This window comes from Diadema setosum, chromosome 5 (genome assembly GCF_964275005.1).
Source record: "Diadema setosum chromosome 5, eeDiaSeto1, whole genome shotgun sequence".
Classification (NCBI taxonomy): domain Eukaryota; kingdom Metazoa; phylum Echinodermata; class Echinoidea; order Diadematoida; family Diadematidae; genus Diadema; species Diadema setosum.
In genome coordinates this window covers 27,083,911-27,110,016 of record NC_092689.1, presented here as the reverse complement: position 1 = coordinate 27,110,016, position 26,106 = coordinate 27,083,911, and the positions used below count along the sequence as shown (strand labels likewise).

General features: G+C 38.9%; 1 protein-coding gene across 4 annotated transcripts in view; it reads left to right on the top strand.

Annotated features, from left to right (window-relative positions):
- LOC140228662 (calcium/calmodulin-dependent protein kinase type II subunit alpha-like) overlaps positions 1–26,106 on the top strand; it is a 199,151-nt gene that overhangs the window by 134,175 nt on the left and 38,870 nt on the right. For 2 of the 4 annotated variants that reach the window (XM_072308921.1, XM_072308920.1), the window contains exon 11: positions 10,408–10,450. In XM_072308921.1, the coding sequence (XP_072165022.1) occupies positions 10,408–10,450 (43 nt within the window). Of the gene's footprint in view, positions 1–10,407; positions 10,451–12,404; positions 12,468–21,357; positions 21,400–26,106 lie in introns of all 4 variants that reach the window. The other 2 variants (XM_072308919.1, XM_072308918.1) reach the window with 2 other exon arrangements.

The following is a 26,106-nucleotide window of genomic DNA, read 5'->3' as shown; positions in this document are numbered from 1 at the left end:
CAAGGTCAAATACATAAAATTTCACTATTTCCACCATATCTATTGAATGCCTGAAGATATTTTCTTGAAACTTAGTGTATACATGTATTACCCAATTAAGATTCTCTGGTGAAAGTTTGCGTCATGAGGTCAAAGGTCAAAGGTCAAAAGGTCAGGGTCAAATACATGAAATTTCACTATTTTCACCATATCTATTGAATGCCTGAAAATATTTTCTTGAAACTTAGTGTATACATGTATTACCCAATTAAGATTCTCTGGTGAAAGTTTGGGTCATGAGGTCAAAGGTCAAAGGTCAAAAGGTGAAGTGAAAATATTAAAACGTCTTTTTTTTCTCCGTGCCTTGGAAAATTGTTCAAGGTATCTTCATGGAACATAGTATATACATGTACTGACTGGAAGTGATTATCTAGAGAATGTAGGGTTCATGGGGTCAAAGGTCAGGGGTCAATGGTCAAGTGCAACACTTCAAAATTTTACTATTTCCCTCATATTTATGCAATGCCAGCAGGGTTATTATTTTTTTTACACTTGGTGTATGCATGTGTAACCTAATAGAAATTCTCTGGAAAGTTTTTTTTTTTCTTCTTTTTTTGCCTCAAAGGTCAAAAGGTCAAAGATCAAGTGAAAGTGCTGAACTAACTTTTTCCTCCATATCTTGAAGTGGCTCAAGTTATCTTGAAACTTAGTACATATTATGCATGTTCTACTTGAAAGTGATTATCTTATGAATTTTAGGGTCAAGGGCCAGATGAAAATGGTAACAATTTACTATTCAATTCAGAAATTGCACTTTTTCTCCACACCTGTACCTTGGAAATTACTCAATGCCTAAATGTATGAATGGGTCAAAGTCAAGTTAAAGTCCTTAAATCCCTAGATACATGCTCTCCTATTCATCCAATTAAACCTAGGTCAAGGAAGGTGAACATTCAACACATTTGTGACAAACTTGTCATTTCAATATTTTGCCAATTTTGTGAAAATGTAATCACACATTGTCCACATGTACTATCTAGACCTATTGGGAAAATCATGCATTATGGCGGAGGCATACCAGTCGCCAAAGCGACATTTCTAGTTTTTTCTGTAATTAAGTAATGCTCTGTTAAAGGCAGACGTTGAATCCTCTTAAGAATGTAAAGAATTTGTGTAAAACACTGAGAAGTTCTTGCATTTTATTGATTTTCCTATATGTGTATTGGGATGCACAGTTTACTCAAATGTGACTAGCTATGTGTTGATGACAAAGATGGATATACTGCCTGTATAGAGAGATGTGATTTTGTAACATGACACCAGGAGACATCTGTTCTCTATCGAAAGCATGTTCTCGCTCAAGAACAGTCATGCACACATAGTTTGTACAATACTGTAGGTTACCTGCATATTGATGATTCAAACTTGATTTTTTTTACTTTGGAAAGTAAGGATGGTTTATGAATTGATTCAGGCTGTAGTATCTAAACAAAAAAAAAGTCTTTGGAAAAAAAAAGAAACATACAAACCAAAGTGAAACTCCAGGAAGCCAAATTGAATCCTCTTAATTTTTTTTTTTTTTTGGTGAGTCACTATGGTGTTTTTTTCTTATCTAAAAATCTCCACTCCACACCAAGATGCCCATATTTCACCCTCTTGTAAATAAGGTCCTTGAATTAAACCTTTTCAAATTCACTATGGTGTTTTTTTCTTATCTAAAAATCTCCACTCCACACCAAGATGCCCATATTTCACCCTCTTGTAAATAAGGTCCTTGAATTAAACCTTTTCAAATTCACTATGGTGTTTTTTTCTTATCTAAAAATCTCCACTCCACACCAAGATGCCCATATTTCACCCTCTTGTAAATAAGGTCCTTGAATTAAACCTTTTCAAATTCACTATGGTGTTTTTTTCTTATCTAAAAATCTCCACTCCACACCAAGATGCCCATATTCCACCCTCTTGTAAATAAGGTCCTTGAATTAAACCTTTTCAAATTCGCAACTGTCAAAGTGCCATAAACAGGTTACACAGTGTTAGTGTTGTTGGGAGTGGCAGGGTGAAAGAAAAAGCTGACAGGCCCTCTAGGTTCATCCCTCACCCCCCCCCCCCCCCCAACTTCCCCACTTATGAGCTGTTGCGTTGCTCCTGACTGCCAGGCATCAAGATTTATTGATGTTGATGTATGATGGCAGTGACCTATACTTGATACCACCAGGGCTCTGTCAGTGAGCCACGTATTTACAAACCAAACATATTCCCAGCCCGGGCGCGCCCCTGGTTGGTGGATAACTGGTGAAGACAATGGCAGCTGACTCGATAAGGCCTGGGCCTTCTGCTCTTGGGGGTAGGTGACAGAAACCATCCTTGATGACTAGTCTGAGATGATATGCTACACAGATGAGATGTATGTGGTACCTTTTGCTATATACATGCTCCCTCTTTAGGGATTTTGTTTTCCTCTGTAGGGTATAGAAATTGAGACTATTAATATGATGCTGGTGGTGATATTACATAACAAACAAAACAACAATGTTGAGAGTGGACTTGATTTCAGGCTACAGTTTAAAGATGACGGTATTGCAGAGGGAGACACAAGGAGGGGAGGGGATGGCAGCTGTCTCTGTTTTTGATTTGTTTTGTTCATTGTGAGGGAGTTGTTAACCTGTGAGAAGCAAGGATGTTGTTGACAGTTTGATCCAAGGTGCGAGGATCTTTCGTGCCATTCCTTTGGGCATTTTAGTAGTTAGAGAGTGAGAGAGATAAATAGCTACTTTTATTGCGAGTGACATCACAATTGGAAGCTAAAGCCATCCAGACATTCGTCACCTTACTTTAAGATGCTCCCTGCAGCAGAAATACATGAACCTCAATAGTGAGTGACAACAAGAGCCACCCAAGGAGCTGGGGAAAAACCGAAACAAAATGGCTTAATTGGTTGTCAACTTCAAGCTCGGGTGCGGTGCAGTTTGAAATCTTGCAAACATTGTTGAAATTCAAGTCTTAATGGCTACAGATAAATTCCTTCAAGGAATTTGCTGGGTTTTTGTTAGTGGGAAATATATGTATTCAATGAATGTTCACCTCGTCCCGACATGGTCCTAATTTCATGAGAAATGTAGGCCGGTTTTGAAAGGTAGCATTTGATATGACTACAGTGAAAACGTTATCGTGTTATCTACATTAGATGTGAATGAAGGCTGCTGACACATAGGGCATTTCAGAGACCTGCAGAATGAGTAAATGTTTCAGTTTTTTAAGTTTCTCCTATCTCTTGAAAACAAAAAGAAGTTTTTGCATGCATTGCAACTCACAACCGTATGCTGTCTTTTTAAGATAGATTGCCACTGTTCACATGGCATAAGGAATCAGCACTGATATCTTATGGCACCAAAGTAACCTGCAAAGTTGCAGTGTTTTAAGCACGTCTGCTACTTTTCTGGGCATGTTGGATATTCTACTCTAACAAAGGTGACCCCGAATCAATCAGTCATGTGTTACATTCTCAGGAGCTCTTAAAAACGTCAGTGATGCCGCTCAGATGCACCAGCAAGTTGGCGATTTCCGTTTGAAATGTCAGAGTAAATTTGCGGTCTCACAAAACGGTGATGAGATGAGGTCCGTTAACAGGAGGAATTCCTGTCCTAAAACAAGACACGTGGCTTTCGAGATCCATGAACTCGTTCATCCTCGTGGCGACATGAAAATGAAACTACACTTAAAAGATCAAGAGCAATTTGTTCTCACCCCATGGCTGTTGGGCACATTTTGACGAGTTGATGTTAAATTCAAGAAGTTGAGGGGTCTGATTTCCCAGACTAGCACTACTTTGTAGTTTCAAATTTTGGTTGTGCTGCCTGAGCGGACTTGCTATATTTGTTGCATTTCAAGGTTATGTGTCAAATGAGGGAATGGCATGAATTCTTTTGATCTTTATTTCTTTTTTTTAGATCGAGTGGGAGTGGGCAGTGTCAACTGTGATTGTCGTTGATTGATTGAAAATGATGTGTATTTCTGCACGCCCGTGTGCACACATACTCTAACCGTGGGCTGAAGTGGCGTTCCCCCACGACATCACGTTTACTTCAGTATATAGGGGGTGAAAGGTGGTATTCCCTGCCGGATGGTTATGCCATGTTGTTTTTAGCATTACAGTGATGGTAAGCTTTCCATTGCACTGGTGACTCATACTAATGTGTGTGTTTGTTCCCATCTTTTGAGTGGGTGTGGAGGGGTGTGGAGTGTATTATGTGTGCCTGTGTGTACCCTGCAGATTAGTGCTGTGGATGAGATGTAATACCTGACAGTTGCACATACTTATATATACTTGCACAGACTAACTAAATCCATGTATTTTGGTAGGCAAGCGCCATAGTTAGTAAAGTTAAAAGCTATATAACTTTTTTAGAACATAAAAATTGCTGTTTTATTGAAATTTTGAACAGTTCTTGGCCTAAAGCCATGCAGTCATATGTAATATTTCCCGAGATGTTATACATTGTAGAATACAAAGTGAATTGACAAGATTACTGGTTCATTAATATAAAACATATATTAGCGACATGAAATTTTCGTGAACTGCCACTGGCATTCAATGCATATAGTGTAGACAAGAACTTTTGTGCGCATTTTAATTTCACGAATTTTGGCTCTCGCAAAATTGGCAAAATTAAAATGCACGCGAACATTCCTCATTTTACAGTACTTTTTATTTCAGTTACTCAACACTATTCTTGATATAATACGTGTGACATAGATACTTGTACTTGCCACTTCCCAAGGGAGATGACCTAAGTAGGTCAATTATGTGAGCCGATAAGAGTTCAGACATTAGTATGCAGGAAACCGGTCCAGGTGCACCGCATCCTTTTGGCTGGTATCCGTTTCATCTCTCACTCCTCCCAAGTGATGTCAGCAAATGGCATCTCATCATCCCCATCACACGCTCCTTACCCTTCTCTCCTCTCAAACCGACCACACTCTTCATGTCGTCATGAGATATGCTCGCACCGAATTAGATAACGATGAGGCACAGGTAGATTTCGAGGCAGACGCACTGTGCCTGTGTTCATGAATTCTGCCGGTATTAATTCCCCCCACAATCATTGCTTGATTGAAGAAGCATAGGCACCTCCTCCATTTTCATGGTTTTGCAATCAAGAGGGTTTTTGATTACTCTGATCTATAACAGTACCCACAGGTGAATTCTTCAAAATCATGTCAAGTGTTTCTCCATCAATCCATTTACTTTGCCCTGATCTAATATTATGTGCTTCTTGATTATATCCAAGTGATAAGGTGTGTCACAGTTATTTCCACCCACAGTGAGGACATGTTGAGTTAGACCTGTAGACATTGATAAAAAATGTCCTTGATTGCAGATAGGGCCAGCACAGGACATGCCCTCACATACATCTTCACTTCTGCACAGTCCATCCACCTTTTACCTTCTCTCTCTCTTTCCATCCCTGTACCACGTCTTCACTGTACCCTCTCCCCCTACCCTTTGGCCCCCTCCCCCACTTCCATACCTTCTCTCTTTTTAATTCTATCTCTCTTCCCAATGATCAGAGGGGGGCTTGGTTGCTTCTGTTCTAGGCAGCTCACGCCATGCCCCACACGGTACCTCCCCTCGATGATGATGATGATGATGATGATGCGGACTACGAGGTTAATTTCGTCTGGAGATGCTTCGAGTGTCAGCTGGCCGATGAATATTCATGTAGTCATGCTCTCGTGCTCGGCCCCCCCGAAACGCATCTCTCGAGAACCCTCTGGATGCCTTTATTCCCTTTGTCGCCTTGTCTGCCGGATTCCACAGCATCCTTACGTGAGATGCCCCACCCATAACAAACAAAATGAGGGGAGGGGGATGGTAGGAGCCAGGAGGGGATGTTAGGATCACGGAAAGGAGAGGCTGGGGTTTTGCTCGAAGATCTGTTGAAGATATTTGTCGGGGGAAAGGTCATGAAGTTCATGATTGTTGGCATGTATAGGTGCAGTTTGTCTCAGCTGGTCTTGTGAATTATCAGTGTGTAGCATGGTACACCCTTCTGTGTCTGTCTGTTTGTGTGTATGTGTTTGTGTGTGTGTGTGTTTACATAAATATGTGTGTGGCTCTTATTGTGGTATGGATAAGAGGAACCATTAGAGGGATGTAGGGGTTTGTATAATCATTCCTATCTAAATACAGAAACCATAACTGGTATGTTTGACAAAGGAGTTGCAATTATGCAACCCTGTTTGGCTCAAATATGATTGGTATTCATCGCTGTTGTCTCTGTGCTCTACCTGGAAAAGAATGCAATATGCACTTGTCATAGCACCTTATGATTGAAATAACATTAGTAACATTCCATATGTAACTCTCTATCTGCTTAGTGACTCGAGAAAAAAAAGGAAGAATGTAACTCGATCCCTTAAAAGACAAGTTATTTTTATGGTCTATACCTCTAGTTGTTGCTGCTTGATTATCCATGCAAACAGCAGATCCCAACTATGTCATCATGCTGTTCTACAAGACTAAGTCTTTTATCCTGTCAGAACATAAGACCTTTTCCCAGCCCCTCTGTAAGTCATTGCAAGGCAGAGAGAGGCCACTTAGGTGCCACTTAGTGTCTGGAAAGTAGGCTAGCACCACCCAGCATACCAGCCAAGTTGTGTTTGTTTGGGTGTGCATATGGGATGGTTGTAGTTAACTGCATTTGCAGCCTGCACTGCAGTGCAGTGCACGCTGACTGAAATGTGAACGGCACACACACGCACACACATACACACACACACACTCATACGCACACCCGGTGGCAACCCCATTCTACTCATGAAGCCGTGCAAACTGGGCACACGGAGAGAGCCGAGCCGAGAGATTTAAGACGGGAGGCATTTAGCCCTGTAGATGTGGTGTGGTAGTAGACGCGAACTGTGGCTCCTCCTATTGGCAGTGCCAGCCAGCTTGCAGTGATTTTTTTTTTTCTGTCTTTGAGCGATGCATCCCAAATGATACGCAGTGCGGATCGTGACGATCGGGGGACATGCACCAAACCATGTTGGACTTTTATCCTTGGATTAACCATGTGCCTTATGGACACAAATTGGGACTAACGCCAACAGCGTCGCCCTCAGAGGGGAGGGGAATGTAGTCTCCTGCGTGTTATAGCTTAACGCTTTCGTTGTCTTTCACACGTTAGGTAGTTTTTTTCTATGAAAAAAGAATAAAAATGAATTTCCTCAAAGATGCGGTGAGTGCCTTATGGTACATTCTCTCCTCTTTACTCGTCTATGTAAGTTTCTCAGGGATTTCTTGCACGAGACTGGATTGGAATGCCATGCCATTGTTAACACTGGGTTTGAAATGCTCACAAGTGTGCTGAAGAGGCATGCCGTGCTATGGTACCTAACTTATCAACCCTCTCCCCCTCAATAAAAGAGAAACCTCACTGTTTTTTTTTTTTTAAATAACCATATAGTATAGTAAGATTTCATTTTGTGGCATTCATTTTTCTCTCATTGCTTTTTTAAAAACCAAATTTCATGTCTAACTTACACTCACTCTTATTCATTAAGCATCTGTACCTTTGTCTTTGTGTGATGCATTTATGAACTGTTCTGTATTTTTGCAGAAATGTTTGAAAAATCACCTTCATTTCCCCCTTTTAAAATGAAGGTAGTTAGGTTATTTTGTATATGACTGCAGTTCAGGTCTGGGCCCCGTTTTATCAAAAGATAAAATGGATTTTAAATTTCCTTACCACACAGGCTGCCATAGACTTACAGTTGAAATCAACTATAAAATCAGATTTAGCTCTTCATAAAACAGGGCCCCCAGATTAAAAAACAAAACAAAACACATTTGAACAAAACTTTTAGAATCAAATTGCTTACAGATAATGGGATTTACGAGAGATATCTGATCTTGTCATTGAAACCTGTGTTTATTGGTTCATATATCACTTTATTTCCATTTGATATTGTCCTTTAGAGGATTTATAATAATGCTCTTGATCTTGCTTGTCAGTAAATCAAAATGAAATGCACAAATCAAGTCAGAGCTAACTACAGCCAATTATTCTTTGTAAAATGCTCATTTGCTATAAGAAGTCTGCTGAGGCTTGGGTGAAGCTCAGAGAGAATAAATGTATTGTTTCCTGTATTGATAACTTTTGAATGCAGCAATATACCTAGAATCACCACATTCTTTACATCATGTAGTATGATTCCCTGTTTGTATTTTATGTTGAAATGCCAAGTAAATGATTATTCTTTTATCAGCACTCCATACCTAAGCAAAGATCTAGTCAAATTATATTACAGCAAGTTGAATATATGACCCTTATATGACCAAAAACAAAAGAAGAGAAAAAGATTAGTGTACTGTATATCATATGTCACATTAGGGTGAGACTGAAGGTGCTGTAACTCATTGTTTGAAATAGTATATATATGTGTGTTTGTATGTGTGTGTGTGTGTTTGTATGTTGGTGTGTGTGTTTGTATGACTCCTGTCATGTAATTGACTGATCTTCCCCTAACTGAGCAAATAACTTAGCAAGAGAAAATGATATTAGGAATTGTTTATGCCAGTTGTCACATAGTGTCGGGTAGGATTATATATGATCTTTAAATAGTTACCTTATTTGTTACATAATTTGTGAGTAATTAATGGAGCATCAAAACATATTAGTAATAATTGTGGTCTCCATCAAGCAAGAAAAGAATGCTGTTTTGTGTGTATGTGTCCCTGCTGTCAATATTGTCTGAGTTGGCACTTATCATGAGCATGCCAGTAAGTTTCCACTATGTGCTGTTAGATCATTTGTTTTTCCCTCAATTTTTACATCTGGTAAGTTTCAGCAAGTGTCGGGCAGATTATTTACATTATGCAAAACTTCATATGTGCCTGTCAAGAGAAAGTGAGAAAAAATCCATATAACATTCTGACATTGATTTTCTCCTTTTTTTTTCAATTTTAGTGCTATTTTTGTATTTCTCAGTGAAAAAAGTATGACATGTAACAAAATAAAATGATACATTCTATCCAGCTTGGATGTACAAAAGAATATTGACATAGTACATGGCAGTCAGTATATCATAAGTATAAATGTGAGTAAAAATAGTAGAGAAATATGATGGGACCTATTTGGAGAGTCAAAAGTAAGCTTACTGAGCATATATTCAATATGATTTGACACCTGATATTCAAGTCCTGTATAGTTTTGGAGTGAAACCATAATAATTAATTGACAATTAACTTTCTCACTCACATGTCGCCTGCTTTTTCCCCATATCTGGCATATTTTCCATTTGTCGTATTGAGTTTTGTTCGACTTAATATTACTAACTGCACAAGTAAAATCAATAAGTATTTAAGGACAAATATGTTTGTGTGTGTGTGTACATGTGTGTGATAGAGAGTTAGGTAACATTGTTTATACTGAAGTGTGCAAAACAATGACAAGCTTTATACAGTAATGTTATGTATTCATTGGGAATGCTGTCAGTGTGATTTGAATGTAATTTAGGACATGCTGAGATACTCAAATGGCCAGTTTTTTCTTGGTTGCAATGCATGTGTGGATGCTGACCACGCTTGACCTCAGAAAGGATTTATTGGGCTTGTGACCCAATGTACATACAGGTAGAGAGATGACCATGCAGATACAGGCAAGGCTCAAATTTCCAAGGCGTATAATGTAAGCAGAGACTGGGCAGACACGTACAATATACATTGTATGAAAAAAATGAAGAGATGTGTAGTGGCAGTATGGCATCATATCACTACAGTATGTTGGATGCCATCAAACCTGCTTTAGCTACCACCTGTAAGGTCTGTCCACCAGCTCAGACCAATGAATTGTTTTCTCCATAGAATATTTTATGAGTGGCCTGTCCATAAAGACCACATACCCATAAAGAATTCTCTTTCTGTCTTGGTTGGTCTGCTCAACAGGTTTCAAGCTATTACTCCTGGGTTGTTAAACTCATTCTGAAGTTTCGAGTGACGTAAATTCAAGCCTGTATTTCTGGAGACATGTTGTATGCTTGTGAAAGTGCTTGGATTTGATGTGGTACTTACCGGCATTTTATCCGTCTGGTCAGGTTTTCCTAATCTTTAATTGTGAGGAGCGTGAAAGGTATCCAGTGAATCAAATTTTATTCATGCGTGCACTGAAGCAGCTTAGGTATGTCAGTAGATTGCCTCAAATATTGTGAAATTATGAAGACTTGAGATATCTTTTCGAGCAATTTATGTCAGACCATGTCTCGGATTTGTCATTGTGAATTTAACAGTGTGTGACAGGATTTTAGCGGAGAAGAACTGAAATAAAAAAAACAAAATAGAAAACTTAAATATTTGTGTAGTCATTAGATCATCTTTTCGCATATGAGTTTAACATCTATTTTTGTTTGTTTTTTCCTTCAAACCAGGGGGCCATCCTCACAACGATGTTGGCTACTAGGAACTTTTCCAGTGAGTATCCAGTGTGGTTCTTGCTCTCCAAGCAACCACTTTCTAATTTTTCCACATTTTTTTTTTCTCTCTGCTTCTCTTGGGCCTTTTTTTCCTCTCGTCTTCTTAAATTCTGTTTAGTTCATACTGCATGACGTATCAGCGTATCTGTGTCCAGATCACATTTTCATTTATATCATTTTCATATGATTTTTATTCAATGTTAAACTTAAACGTAGTCGTTGCTTACAGACTTTTCATTTTGACATCACCTGCAACTTGTTACCATGTTAGAAGTCTTCCATTTTGATGATAAGTACACTTTTGTTTTTCACTCGTCGATGAAACAAATCTGGATTACAGAGAATTGACTTTGAGATGTGATGTGATATTAGTGTTTCAGCGAAAAACAGTCGATTCAGCATTCAAAGAGGCAGTGAATACACATTCCCTTACCGAGTAAATATATCGTGGAAGAAGTGTGGTTTTTGTTGTCAGGAGACAAAACTGAAATTGTTTGAGTTTATGCACGTATTAGAGGGGAAGTCACACGCTTTTTTATGTGGCCCATTTGAATCCACTTAGGAGCAGTATTTTAGTGTCTATGAAAGGAGTGTATGAAGCAAACCCAGAAATTTACTAAGAAATTTTCACTGTGTAAACTTGGAACAGACCAGTGGCAATATGAAGGTTACTGCGTAGTTGGGATCAAACCATTGAGTTTCTTACCTAAGGTCAATTAGTATTTTTTCTTATGAAAACAGTATGGACCTCCACAAGTACAAAATCTTCATCAAGAAGTGCGCAAATTCACTCATCCAAATTTTACATTGAATGATAAGTTCAGAAAGGGCGCCTAGCAGTACAACTCTCCTTTGACATTTCATTTAATTATTCTTTGCACAATGCAACGATGAATAGAGTGCAACATAATTTAAGAGGAAGATGAAAATGACAAATTTCCAAATGTCCACAAATATGGCCTTTCTTATGTGTAACCATATGCCTGTGAAATAGGAAGATTTAACAAAAATCTCTGATTAGGGAAACCATAGCTTCTCAATTCATATAAGATGCCAGCACACGTAGCATCATTCAGTCAGATTAAAGTTGGTAGTGCAGGCAGTAACTTGAGATGGTCTATGAATATGGATTTGTTTTAGTTCTTGTTTTTATTTTTAATAAACTGGAGAGAGAGAAACAAGCATTTGAAGTGTTGCCATTAAGGTATAACTTTAAGAAACTAGCCCTTCACCAAAATGTTTAGCACTCTTATGTTCAGCTTGACAAAAAGGAAACAGAAATCGAAACCAAAAATATCACAGCATTCTCAATTTTGGGAGTTTCTTCAGTGCAATTGCAACTGTGATGTTACAATTCCAATAGGTGCTTAAACATGCACCGCAGAAATATATTTTGTCGCATTTCGGGGAATACTTTGCAGAGCAAGACACAGTCTGTGATTGTGTTTGTATAAAGAGAATCTGCCATTGTTATTATTATGCCGGGATGTTTAGGTGGTGAAATGAGATTTCTATGCATTCGGCGCAGTGTCAAAATATGCTAGGACAGAGAATGCGGAAAGTCATTGTAATATGATTGTCAGGTTTGTTTCGTAAATTGCCAAGCAGTTACTGATGTGTGTGCCTCAGAAAATTGTTTGCAACGCTAGACGGTTTTATCGTAGGACCACCCAATCGTGTGAGCTAACCATTCTTTGTTTGGCTTTCTGTAAATAGACTTCTTTGAAGGCAAGTATGATTATTTTGTGTATTTGGAGTCTGAAGAGTTGAAGAAAAAAAACCAGCAACATTATTAACAAGATATATGCAGTTTTTGAGAGTGATATTTCTTTGTGATTAGAAAAATGGACAGTCCTTTTTTTCCCCCTTCCTCTTTTCTCTCCTGTTTTTTTGTGATGCCTTTTGATGCGTGTGTAATAACGCTAAGCTCCATCAATCACGTGTATTTGCAGAACGTTTCTCAAAAACCAGCACAGAGAGGGAAAATAAAACTATCTGCCTATCCATGGTCCAAGGTATACCAACTTCAGCCACTTACTCCTAATCTTTTTTTTTCCTATTTTTTTTCTCTCGAATACTTACCAAATCATGACGAATGAGACATACTAAGAATTTCTCCTCACCCATGTCTTGCTGCTTGTATTTTTTTGCTAGTCCTCATACTCACTTTGTATATTTTTTTCCTGTTATTTTTTGGAGACAATGCCCCCCTTACTGCATGATGGTGACTTTACTATAACCAATCTATGTAGGACATGCTGCTTCTAAACGTGTATTTTTTGTATGTGGATGTCAGAATTTTTGTTCGTTTATTTCCCAGCTTCGACCAAAAAAGAAAAAGAAAGAAAAAAATCCATTTTAAAGCAACCTTTCTTCTTGTATGATAAAAAAAGTTCCCAGCTGGGTGCTCATTTATGTAGCGGGCAAGGAATTTGCATTTTTGTGCGTCAGTGGTTGATTTGGCAAGTAGGGGTGTAGGGCTGTTACGAGATCATCCGCTAATGTGCATGTAATGGGGTCTTTGCGGGGCTCATATCATCTTGGATTAGATGTACTTTTTGTTGTTTTCCTTTTCCTTCAGACACGTAGTCAATCCTTTCATTGCTGTGGGTTGGAAGATAAAGCTGTGTTGGCCGTAGAACCATGCTTTTGTATTTAATCTTTCATCTTCGATAGGATGTATTTATATCACATATCTATATTTGATGAACTTTATTATGGGATGATTAGCTTACTTTACTAGTTCCTGATTTTGTAGAGTTTAGGAAAAAAGAACAGAGAGGTTGTTGTTTTGTTTTGTTTTTTATTTGATCAGCATTAGATATTTTGTCTGTTGAAAGGGAATGTTTTTATTATTAATGCAATGTGACATCATTTTCTTTAACCTTTGTTAATAGGAACCTTGTAGGTCCCAAGCAAAGATCATGGAGATTTCAGGATCTTGCGGTTTTATTTTCTGTGAATGAATACAATGTTTGCCATCCCAAGTTAGAGACTGTTAGAGACTGTTGTCATAGACGCACAGACACAGGCATAAAATCTAGGACTTAGTGCATTTTCCCACTCACCAGATGACTTCAGTTCTTTCTTACAATTCAAGCTTAAAATATGCGAGGGCTTCATGTAAGTGAAAGTGTGGATGAATGCAAAAATGTGAATAAGTTGAATTCATTCAGGTTCTGCAGTCTGAGAGTAATAATTTTTTTTTTACATACAAGTATGAAACATTACAACCGTTTCTCGCTTACACGAACTAATCTTTTTTAACGGGATTTCATTTGCATTATCAATTGAAAGTCACTGGAGTCTGCCTTTACATTTTTTGATATGACAAGGTTCATTGTTGTCTCGTGAAGTCCATAGTGCTTTGCAGTATTTTTTTAAAAGACTTTCTAGACATTTTCCTCTTGACTTCAGATGCTTGGAGCTCCGGTATTTCTTTCACAGGGAATGAATGCTTTTGAGATGTATTTCAGAGAATATTTCATCAATTTCTCCTTTTTTTTTTGTGTCCATGTGTGAAAATTGTAGTCAAAGACAATACACATATTTTTGCATGTTGAAAAGCCAAGGGAGAGTGCACCAGACTGTAGCATTTCTTTAAGAATATTTATGCAGTTATGAAAAATAGCGCAATACTAGGGCTTAGAGGAAATATCATGTTTAAAGGATAGTCAATTAACATACATGCTGTATGCTTTCACCAAAAAAACAGCATGCAAGAATAACATAAGTTCTTTAGGGTCCACATGTGGGAAGATCACTATCCTATTGTAGAACAATGTGAAGCCTGTCATTAGTTTTCCAGTTTTTAGCAGGTTCTTGTTTTTACTCATTTATTTTCTTGTTTATCTATCATTGATTTTTTCATTTGTTCATTTTAATGTTCATCCACTCTGCCCTTCCAACCTTCCTGTCTCTGCCAATTAATATGAGCCAAAAAACTCCAAAAAAAGTCAAAAATTCAAAAAGGGCTCAATTTGATTGCTATGTATTGTAAGGGCCACCTCTTAGTATTAGGTGGTTAGTTATGATCCCCTTTCTTTAGGATTGTTATACCTGCTTGTTGAATAGTTCAATGAGTCTCACATGAAAAGTAGTCTAACACCTGTGTTTCATTGTCAACAACTTACCGTAGATAATGGGTGGCATAGACTTGTTTTGATGCTGTTGAGAAAGAAATCATTATCTGAGCCAATTTGAGCATGTACAGTTGCATGTGCCATCTGGTGGATTTACCTCCTGAATTTCCAAGTTGATGAGTACATTTCTGCAGCTTCTTTTGAGAGAGTTTAGATGAATACGTCTGCAAAGAAAATCGATGTGGTCAATTGTCTTCACAACACAATTCTTGAAAGTCGGATATAGCAGCAGCATTATTTACTGGTGATAGAAAAAAAAAAGAGGAATATTCAAGGTTGATTACTGATTGAAAAAAATTGTTGGTTTGTGAAAACTAATATGCTGACATTCATGCTGGGTTTGGCTTCATGGAGAACAACATTACAGATGTTATTCTTGAATTATGTCTCTTTGAGACATTTTGAGATCTTTACATGATGTGAACACACCCATCATGTTGTACTCCTATATGCCTCTCTCAGCCAAGATGTATGGGCATTTCAAGTATCATTAGCATTTGTGAAATAGCATGACTTCCAGACAGACTTGAGCTCAACCTCTTCCACACACCCTTCCTCTCCCTTTCCCCAACCCCCAAACCTTCCCCCCATCTCACCCCGCAGCCCCCTGACCTGGGATCGGGAAGTACCGCTCTGGGAGATGAAGCATTTGCATTGCACATGATTGAAATCATTGAAATTCCACTTACACCAACATCCAGTATCAAGGTTGTTTTGGATGGAGGAGATTGGGACACTCTCAGCTGCCTGCAGTAGTATTCGGCCTGGGGTGTGGGGGGGGGGGGGGGGGAGGGGGGATGGGAGGGGAGGGGAGGGGGTGTGGGGGAGGGGAGGGGGTAAGGCGGTAGCTGGCAGGACACAGTTTTGTGATAATTTTGCATCTCTGTAAAAACATGAAAAGTATTTCTCCATAGATTTCTGCCATTGTGTGAGTTTCATACAACGTACGAAAACTCAATTTCCATCTTGACCTCCAAATTGAGTGACAGGTCATAGTAATGAGTGATGATACAATTTATGCCCCAAATAATGTCATCTTGTTATGTCATAAGTAAAGAGTATTGTATAGTCTTATATGCAAATCAGTGTAAATGCTACTGGCTCTGTGACATTCATCCATCACCGTGGGTGTATGAATTCAAGCATTTGCAGCAATGGAATTTATAAGAAATAAATATTAAGTTATGTATTTACAATATAGGTGCAGCCAAGTTAGATTTCTTCTCTTTGTTTGTTACTGTAAGTGGCCAGAGACAGTGTGCATGTATTTGCACAACCTTGTAATACAATACTCATATTGAGCTGCGTAAGTGTGTTGTGGAACCACCTTTCCGAGCTCATCTTCCAATGTAATCAGATGCAGAAGAACTTGAGCACACATGTACACTACTGACTGACAGAAGATGTAGAAGGGGTGGGAGGGGTGGGGTGGGGGGGGGGGGAGGAGGGTGGTAATAGAGAGGAGAGAAAATAAAATCAATTAGGCTGCCCTCAAGTGAAGTACAGCGAGGTTCGCCCGCTGGAACACATTAAATCAACATCTCGTCATGTCTCTCTCGCAGTTTACCGCCATTTTGTGTGGCAGGGGGTCGAAAATTGTAGAGGGAATGGTTTATCACAAGACAAACTTAGTCCTGTCCCGTGTTATGTTGATGTATAGATTATGTACACCGGGCAATGTGATATATGAAATGCCTGCATATTTATATACACACACTTACAGTGCTTTGTTTTATCTGGGCAAGATTCCTAAAATCAAAAACATATTTATATGCAAGTTGTACTTCTGATCATATATTGGCTGCATGTACATTTCATAGACTGCACAACTGTTATATCTAAAAGTCCATCTAGTCCAGCTGGAATATCCACTGGGATTTTTAAGTTTAAACCGCATAATTTGTCAATATGAATTATCAGAAGCATGCATAAAGTATTAGCCCTAAATACTGCAAGATATATATGTATGCAACAACTATCAGCTAGAAATGCATACTCGGTAGAAAACTAGTAAATATTGGATGTGCTGTGTGTATTTAAGGAGTGATTTTTATACTTCAAACCATGTAGTGTGTTGCTAAATATTTACCTAATTCTGTCCAGCTTTTGTCGAGTACTGAAATCCTGTATGATCTCCGGTTCTTGCCACCTGTTTGAGTTGCCCTTCTGTCCATTTCGTTTGGACTCTCCCTAGATTATCTTTCCATTTCAATGTCTTTGAAGTATTTATCACACAGTTTCCGCTGCATCCCACCCCATCTCTTTTGGGCGTTCAAAGCCCCTATCATAATTTCTTTTCCTCCTAAGTTTTATTCCCTTTTTGGCTTAAATCTTTATTTCCTATTTCTGTCTATCTATCTCATATTCATTTTCATCTGAACTTTTTTCTCTGTAAGCAAGATTGTTAGGTTTTTGTTTGTTTGTTTGTTGTTGTTTTTGGACAAAGAAGGATGAAGATAATCTTCCTCCATGGGAATAGTCTGTATGCAGAAAGCTGCCTGGTTAATCCGAGTGTCGGACAATTTCATCTTCTATAAAGATAAGAGCTTAGATTGATACAGTACCAATCATTTTGTCATTCATAACACCATCTCAATGATATCCCCTTATCTGTTATCTTTTTTTAGGCTGTATGATGATTACCCCACAAGCTTTTTCTAACAAACGTAAGACAACGTCCTTGAATTCAAGCGAGATGGCAAGGCGTGCCATATGCTTCAGTTGTACTCTCCACAGACCACGTAGAGTATTGAATCACTCTATGTGGTTTAATAGTAAACTTGTCTATTTTGAGGTAGCTATCGCAGTAACGAGTGTGTTACTGTGTCCTGTCTTAACATGATCGTGACATGGCAGAGCTGTCAGCTGTGTTTGCACTGGAACAATATTTGCTCCGACTGCACGGGCCTGGAAATTGCTCATCAAATTTATTTTCCTCCTCACCTGTCGTCTGCTCCAATCGAGCAAATTCCTCCTCGTACAGATCGCATGGCCGACGCCCTCCACCGGCTCCGATTCCAGAAGGCCATGAGATGTTTTCTCTCTGTAATTATCAGTAGCTCCCTGCTCAGCTCCTCGAGCAGCTTTGAAAACTTGCTCGCAGGTGGCAAAAATGTTTTGTGTGTGGATAATGATTATTTTCTGTTTAAAAGATGTCATGCTTAAATGGGTAAGGATTATCTTTTTGTTAGACTCGAAGAGGAACAAGAAACCAGCTAATATGGAGTCTGTTTAGAGATGGACGGAATAGGAATGGAATACTATCTTGAGCAAAGTGGCACAGCTGTTGACAATGTAAATTGGCTCTTTTGTTTAATGTGTGTGTGGTAGTCCATGTATGATTGTACCAGCACAAATTAGGAACTTACTGAAATATTGTATTAGTTTCTATTAGTGGCCTGTCACTTCCTAGGAATGAAAAATCAACTATGAGGGTGCCATGTGAAAATGATGGTTTAGTAATAGCAGTGTGCTGAGTCTGTGAATATCACAGGCTTGTGGGCCATTGAGACTTCATCTTATTTTTCTGTTTATACATTGTTGTGTGCCTGTATTATGACTAGTAATCCCAGGCAATGTACCAAAATATGAGATATGTGTATGTGTAACAACCAAAGGGTTACTTGCAATTACCTCGTCCAAGGCTAGTGTTTCACATCATCACTTATATGAGGAGTCTTAGCCGTAAACATACAAAAGCCAGTTTTGGTCATGAACCCCTTTCTCCAATGAGTACAGATTACAAGATTATGTGCTGGCAGTACCATCTCATATTACCTTCTTCTTTTTTTTTTGGGGGGGGGGAGAAATGAGTTCTGCATCCAAAGTTGCACTGCAAACATGGTGGGCTGAAAGGCTCTTATACCATCTCTTATGAGCTGACATGCACACAATTCAGAATAATGTGATTATCAGCATTTATTAACGATGAAGAATTGCTTGAAATTCTGAGATATAGATGAAGCCACTCATTGAATGAATGGTAGCAATAATACTGGCTTGCCATTGTGGAACGGGGAACTGCAAGAATTATATTGCCCTCGTTACGACCACATTGCAGTCGTCCCTCATAAACTGTGGTCAGTATATAGTTTGGGCAATATATTCTACTCTTTCCCTCAGGCCAGTCAATATTGTCCAAGTATCTAATTAGACCTGCCAACCAGAACAAGAACACATTTAAATCATGGACAGTATGACCAGATGTGTTGTTTTGATCATAAACCATGCAAAGAGCTGAACCGAATCAATGAAGATTTCAAAAAAATCTGAAATGTTTGGGACCTTGAAAGCTGCTTCCGTGTTTTTCCAAATATGTGACATTACCGCCACATTTTGGATGTGGGACAAATCAATAAGAATGAAAAACAGAGCTTTGCATCAGGACTACATTTCCATGTCAGATAGAATTCCATATCTATGTCATGTGACATATTACCAGGGTCAAGGCTGATGGAAGCGAGTAGAAGCTGGTATGATCAGATGTCAGTCTTTCCACCAAGTCATAAAAATTCTAGTCGGTAGTCGGGGATGACAAACTCAGTTGCACAATAACGCATGTTTGTCAGTCTGAAAAACCCAGGAAATTAGACTGGTATGGTAGATACAAAGTGAGAAACTGGCCAAACTGTGGAGCATGCACTACATATTGTGACACACTACATAGTGTATGACCATGTAAATATGTGTATGAGCTTCAAAATTGATTTCATTGTGGCTAGTTAGCTGATTAATTCAGTTCATGTACACACGAGCTCTTTATTTCTCCTTCATTTACACAGTGAAAGATATAGGAGGGAGAAGACATAAGGATGAAATCACTCACATTCACCCATTGTTTTTTGTTTCCTTCTTTCAATGTCAAGGTCATGAATTCTAGCGTTGTATAAAGTAGCTTTATCTACAGGGGACAAAAACTAGCGATATGAGATATATTGTCGACTACAACAATATCAAAGTCCCAACGTCAAGGTCATGTATTTTAGTGTTGTAAGTAGCTTCATACACATGAGACAAAAACTAGCAATATGACATTTTGTCTCTTTGTGACATTTGAAAAATAAATTACAGCTATATACCCTATATTTCATAATTTTCCCCATTACTTAAATGGTAATTGAATCTGTTGTATTTAATCATTCATTTTGAAATGCCAAAGAAATTTTATCATGATATCGTAGTATATCTCTAGATATACCAAGTTCATGCTGTCTACTGATATTTTGAAAACACATTTTACAATTTTGTAAAGTTTATGTAGAGCAGAATAATGTGGCATTTGTTAGGTCATTTTTTAATGGAGTCCTCCCCACATTGAATTTGCATGTTTCATGGGTGAGGGTGTGGTCTGTTAGTTTGTCCGTGGGTGGAACAATTGATAGAATACAAAATACTGGTGAGGCAACAAAACCTTGTATCTCAAAAATATCCAGTGTTCAGGAGAGCTCTCCCCAAAAAGACATAACAGCCAAAGCACTGTAGCATACGGGATCACCTTTCCTTTGACAATAAGATTTGGACAGGACATCACTTAACTGATCATCTGAAAATAACCAAAAAAAAAAAGGTGATTTTCACCATAATTTGAGATACACGGTCTTGTCACCCCAGTGACAAAATTTATTTGATGCACTGACAACTTGTCACATTTCATAGGCAGCATCTAGGTGGCAGGCATGCCTAGTGTCCATAGAAATCAATTTCTTTCCATTACAGCGAATTTGTAAAGATAACTAGCTTATTCAGGGAAAAAAAAAATTCAAACAGTCACTAGGATGGACAATTACATGGCTTTCGTGTCATTTCACACGTTTTGAAGAATGCTCATGATGGGGTGATCTCACTGATTGTGTATTAATGACAATATTCCATGCTTGTGCACTGTAAAAGCCTACCCAATGAAAGTTTCACGGGTTGCTGAATTCAGAAATTGGAAGTGCACCAGTGTGGATTGTTAGCTTTCAATTTTTACTGAATATTGATTGGACCTTGGTTCCGGTGTAGAAATAGGATGGAACGGGCAATATGGCGGCCTGTCATGATTCCCTTTGATCATTCAATCAAACCCAAATTTTTTGTGTTGATGCGCTATGGTCTCCACTGAACTGCACTATAGAGCTGGATGAGTCATTTGTGGCATAATTTTATCATGTTATGCATAATGTAGCATACCGAGTGCTTATTATATACAGGTACTGTGTATATTTTAAGTACCCCTAAACATGTAGCCTAAATGGTCCATTCAGTGTTCAGTTGGGGGTTTTGCTTTAATTTCTAGCTTTCTTTTTCTCCCCACATTTAAATCTTCCCCCCTTGGGGAGTTTGATGATGGTGCACATTTCTCGATGTCTGTATGTTCCAAGTACAACATGTACTACACATATGATATGAAGTTGTGGATGGAGTTGTATGTAACTTGTGAGGGTGTTTCTCAAAAAAAAAAAAAAAAAACACGAATAGCACAGTGAATAAAGCACATAACTTGTCTAACCCTTTCTCACCTAGCCACATCCCGTGCACTATATGTTGCTGCAGGGCAACAGGAGGCATGGGTTGCCACACACATTATGTTGCATCCAACAAAACGTCCCTATGCTCACGCTTATGTAGAAGAAAGCAATGCACTTGCACATTATTTCCACCCAGAGGATTGCATCATCTTAAAATGAAAGTCAACTTGCTGCCACATGTTGCTATTAAAAAAAAAAAAAAAAAAAAAAAAAGTTGCTCTCAATGTTGCTTCTGTCCTTTTTGCTTCTCTCAGGAAATCCAACTACTGCACCAAAGGAACAACAAACCACTTCAGGTTTGACCCATAATGCACATATCACAATCATTAACACGTCTTGAGTTCTTTGTTTTGTTTTGGTTTATTATGATCAGTTGCCCTTTTTTAAGATCTGTTTTTTTTCTTTACTAAATCATCATGCTGAATCCTCATGACATTTTGAGGCTTACAGATTTTCCTTTGGTATTTCAGTTTATTTTGTATGAACTTTACGGAATGCGAGACCTTGTGTTTACTGTCACGTTCTATGCAACCATCGATTGTAGGTGTCAGAATCTAACGTGCTCTTCTTCCCTCCCTTTGATTTGATCCGTTTTGTTTGGTTGTGATGTTTAACACAAGTTTTACATCCCCCATAACTAACAATGCATCCATTTGCAGGATTGCAGCTTATCCATTAACGCTGATAGAGATGTAGACTTGACATTGCATTGCTTGCAGTTGAGTTTTCCTCAGAATGTATTTGCAACATCTGAGAACACTGATGTCTTTATATTTCAAGTTGATATACTCTCCAAGACTATGAGAAGGGGGGGGGGGGAGGGGTGCAGCTGGTATCCTCAATGCTCCTAATGGAATGTGCTTCAAAACGATAGGTTTACTTGTTTTCCTGTGTCTCTGTCGCAGTCGCTACACATACGCAGTGCCAAAGAATGTATGTCCCCAAGTGCAGCCAGCACATGTGTCAGGGTCAGCCCTCACATACTTTGGAATCTTAATGCTTGTGCCAGACACAAGTCAATGAAAGGGCACATCCCAAACTATAGAAGCTGAACAGATACAGAAATAGGTGCATTGGTTTGAAAAAAGAAAAGAGACATTTGATATGCCCCTAGTTATCTCCTCGACCTCCAAGCTCATGATAGCAATGTTAGGTCTCTCTTGTTGGGTCAAAAATGTTCAAGATAGATCATCGATGATATCCTCTTTTGTTTTGGTTTATACAGGTGTACAAGAAATGTCCAAAAAATTTACATCTCTGTGCATAATTCCAAAGCCCTCCTTTATTATAGTTAACAGCCATGTGTAAAGAGCACTGCTTAGTTTACACCGCTACCCATCCCCAACCCTCGCCTCACGCTGCATGAGTTTTAACGACACATGCCTCACCCTTACCCCCTCTAACACAAGCTGTAGTAATGCCGCAGTTCACGGAGCACTGTCGCAGAGACTCGCATTTGGGACGAACGGTTCGGTGGACTGGAGCAGCCCGAGATGGATTTCTACTCCTGGAGAGTACTGATGTCCTGTCAATAGACCGAGACATACATGGAGAGAGATAGAAAGAGAAAAGAAAGATAGATAGAATGAAAGGCAGTAAGAGAGAAGGTAAAGAATGAGAGACAGAAAGATGATGAGAAAGATAGAAAGAAAGACAGTGAGAGAGAGAAAAGAGTGAGAGGGAGAGATATAGAGACAGAAAGAGAGAAATAAGAGAGGGAGATAGATTATTGGAGAGATAGAAAAAGGAAGTAGAGAGATGAAGAGATAAAGAATGAGCAAGAGAAAGAAAGGAGATTTTAGGGGGAAAATGGTTCAGTAGAAATAAAGAAAGGGTGAGAGAAAGAAACATGGATTGTAAAGAGAGAGAGAGAGATAGAAGAGAGCCATCAAAGATGCTGCAGTATTCTGGTCATGGTTTTGAGAGCTCTGAGAACCTCCCTCCTGCTCTGCAGAGACCTACCTCCACCTGCCTAGTCTGATGATGATGGTGTTGATGATGATGATGGCGGTGGTGGTTGGTGGGGTTGGTCGTTGAGATGTGCAAACAATGGCCGGGGAGGAGACGGGATGAAGTGAAGAGTGTGTCAACACCGACTCCCGGTAGCTCAAATTTGAGGAACTGCTATCGCCAATTTCACCCCTTTCCCTGCTCAAACACACGTCAAGCCGGGATGCCATCAAAACCGGCGCTGTGAAATCAGGATTTGACGCTGGCCCCAAGATGTTGTGAGGTCTTCTTCAAATCCCCTCGCTTACCAAGTATTTTTCATAATTTTACTTGGTCTTTTTGTTTAAAACTAGGGTTAAAAACATCTGAGGCATTAAAAAAAAGTTTCATTTCCTATTTCTACTTTCCTCGGAGCGATCTCCACCAAAGCCGAGCTTCTATGGTGCCCCCTATTTCCCCCTTGAAAGGAACTATTGTGCCCTCATCTACTGCTATTACAAGCATGTTGTTTCAGGGAGTATATATATTGTGAAGGGAATCCATCATGCATGCCATCTCTGCTCTGTTATGTGCTTGACAGTATGCTATTTCAATCATTTTTTGTTTTTATCAAAGCATGAAGCAGTTGCCTCCGGGGTGTTCACATAGTTTCAAAAAGAAAAAAAAAAGGGATAAAAAAAGAACCTACATTCTCAGTGCCAACATTTAATTCATTCGAGAGCGAGAAACAGAGTTGGCAGAAGCAGTGGTAGAAAGGAAATGAAGAGCCGTAGGAGTCGGAATACAAAGCAAGCCGGGATGTTTGCTGTATAGGAAGTCCCATCCTGCCCTTTTTCCCCCTCCTCACAAGCAAGTTGGGGGGCACATTGCTCACAAGCATACCGGAGAGCTCTTGCCGTCTACAATAGCAATCAGCTCTGACGAGACAGATGAAGTGGTTGAGAAATGGAAAGAGACAGACAGATCGACCGATACATAGATAGATAGATAGGTAGATAGGTAGATAGATAGATAGATAGATAGATAGATAAAGAGACAGACAGACCGACCGATACATAGATAGATAGATAGATAGATAGGTAGATAGATAGATAGATAGATAGATAAAGAGACAGACAGACCGACCAATACATAGATAGATAGATAGATCGATAGATAGGTAGATAGATAGATAGATAGATAGATAGATTAAGACAGACAGACCGACCGATACATAGATAGGTAGATAGGTAGATAGATAGATAGATAGATAGATAAAGAGACAGACAGACCGACCGATACATAGATAGATAGGTAGATAGATAGATAGGTAGATAGACCAATGGATAGATAGATAGATAGATAGATAGAGATTGAAAGAGAGAGGATGGATGGAGAGATAGAGATACAAAGATGAAAATATTCCAAAGAGGGAGGTATACATTCTTTGAAAACAGACAAAGAGACAGATAAACTTGGAGAGAAGGAGAGAGATAGAGCAGTTATGTATTAGATTCCAATTCCACGATTCCAGACTTTCGGAGACGGAGTCATATTTTTGTACCAATCTGAGTGTTGTGTTTAGTGCGTATCCTGAAGGTTTATTGATTGGCGTAATGAACCGAGGCAGACGGAGGCACATTGCCAGAAATATGTCTGATATCTTTGTCCATGATACTTTAAATCATTCTGTTTTTTTTTTTTTTTTTTATTTTGGTGCTATCCTGCCGTGAGAGGTATGTATTTCTCCCTCCACGGCATGCACATCCTAAACTCATTCTGTAAATTTGCCCCCCTCCCCCACCCCTCTGATAAATATAAAAATGTTACAGAACAATGTGTGCTGCAGCATACAAGGTTATGATAGCAATGCATTAGAACCCAGTTGAAAACAGGGAGCATATTTTTCTCAGTGTGATTGTGTAGATGAAATGTTTATCTCCGTCTACATGCCGAGTTTTATATATAGGAAGCACGGGCGCTGATTAGATTAGGGACTATGCATTTGGTGCCCCACAAATATTCTTTCTCACAAATGTGAGGACTGGTTGGTATACAGGAACATATGTAATGTGTGTGTATGTGTATGTGTGTACATAGTATACATATTCCAGGTATCTAGGAATCAGTAGACAAATTTACTGTGAGTTGGTTACCATGGTTATTCATCCTTCATTTGTTATTTTTGTTGTTCACATTTTATTGTTCTATTCAAACCCAGTTTTCCAAGTTGAAATGTGAAGTTTATCCTGCTAACAGAATTAGAATAGACAAAGTCGTCATCTCTCAACCAAGTTGAATTGTCTCTATGTAATATCTAACATTTGTTATGTAATCTATTGGCCACCACTGCAAGAATTTCAAAATTTGACATGATCTGTTCAGATGGATGTCTGGCACAGCCATATGAGATATGATAACTTGTCAGTACTGATGTCTTTTGAGAGGGAGCGATGGAGGGGGGGGGGGAGAGACATTTAGGATATAATGCAGATTGTCAGGGCATAGACTGACAAAGTAATAAGATGAAAGGATATAAACTGTACTTCAAGAAAGAGTGGCTAGTGGAAGAACCTCTTATCTTCAAATAAAGAGCTAAAAGGGATCATAGACAGGTGGTATATAGGACCTACCTCACAAAGGGTTTCTATTTACCCTTGAAATTCCAAAAGAATTAAACAGGTAGTAGCAGCATGTACTTTATTTATTTTTCTTCTTCCAGTGCCTGGCTTATTTTGAAGTCAGAAAATATCATGTGATGAATCTTTATTTACAGGTTTTTCCCCTTTGTAATCCTGCCCTTCAGAGCGATAGAGAAAGGGATATATGGCTTGTGCACTTAACAAAGGATTAATTCAGGCGTACAGCATGGTTTCAGGCAGTACAGTAGACAGAGAAACTACTGCGAAGTCTGTGTAAATATGCCACATGAATAGGGCACCACGGGATGGGTCAGTTGATACGAGATTCGCATCCCAATATGTCGGAATGTCTGTGTGTGTGTGAGGGAAGTAAGGGATGAAGTGGCAATCTGTTTGTCAGAGTTTGGTATAACTTTGCTGATGCTGAAAAGT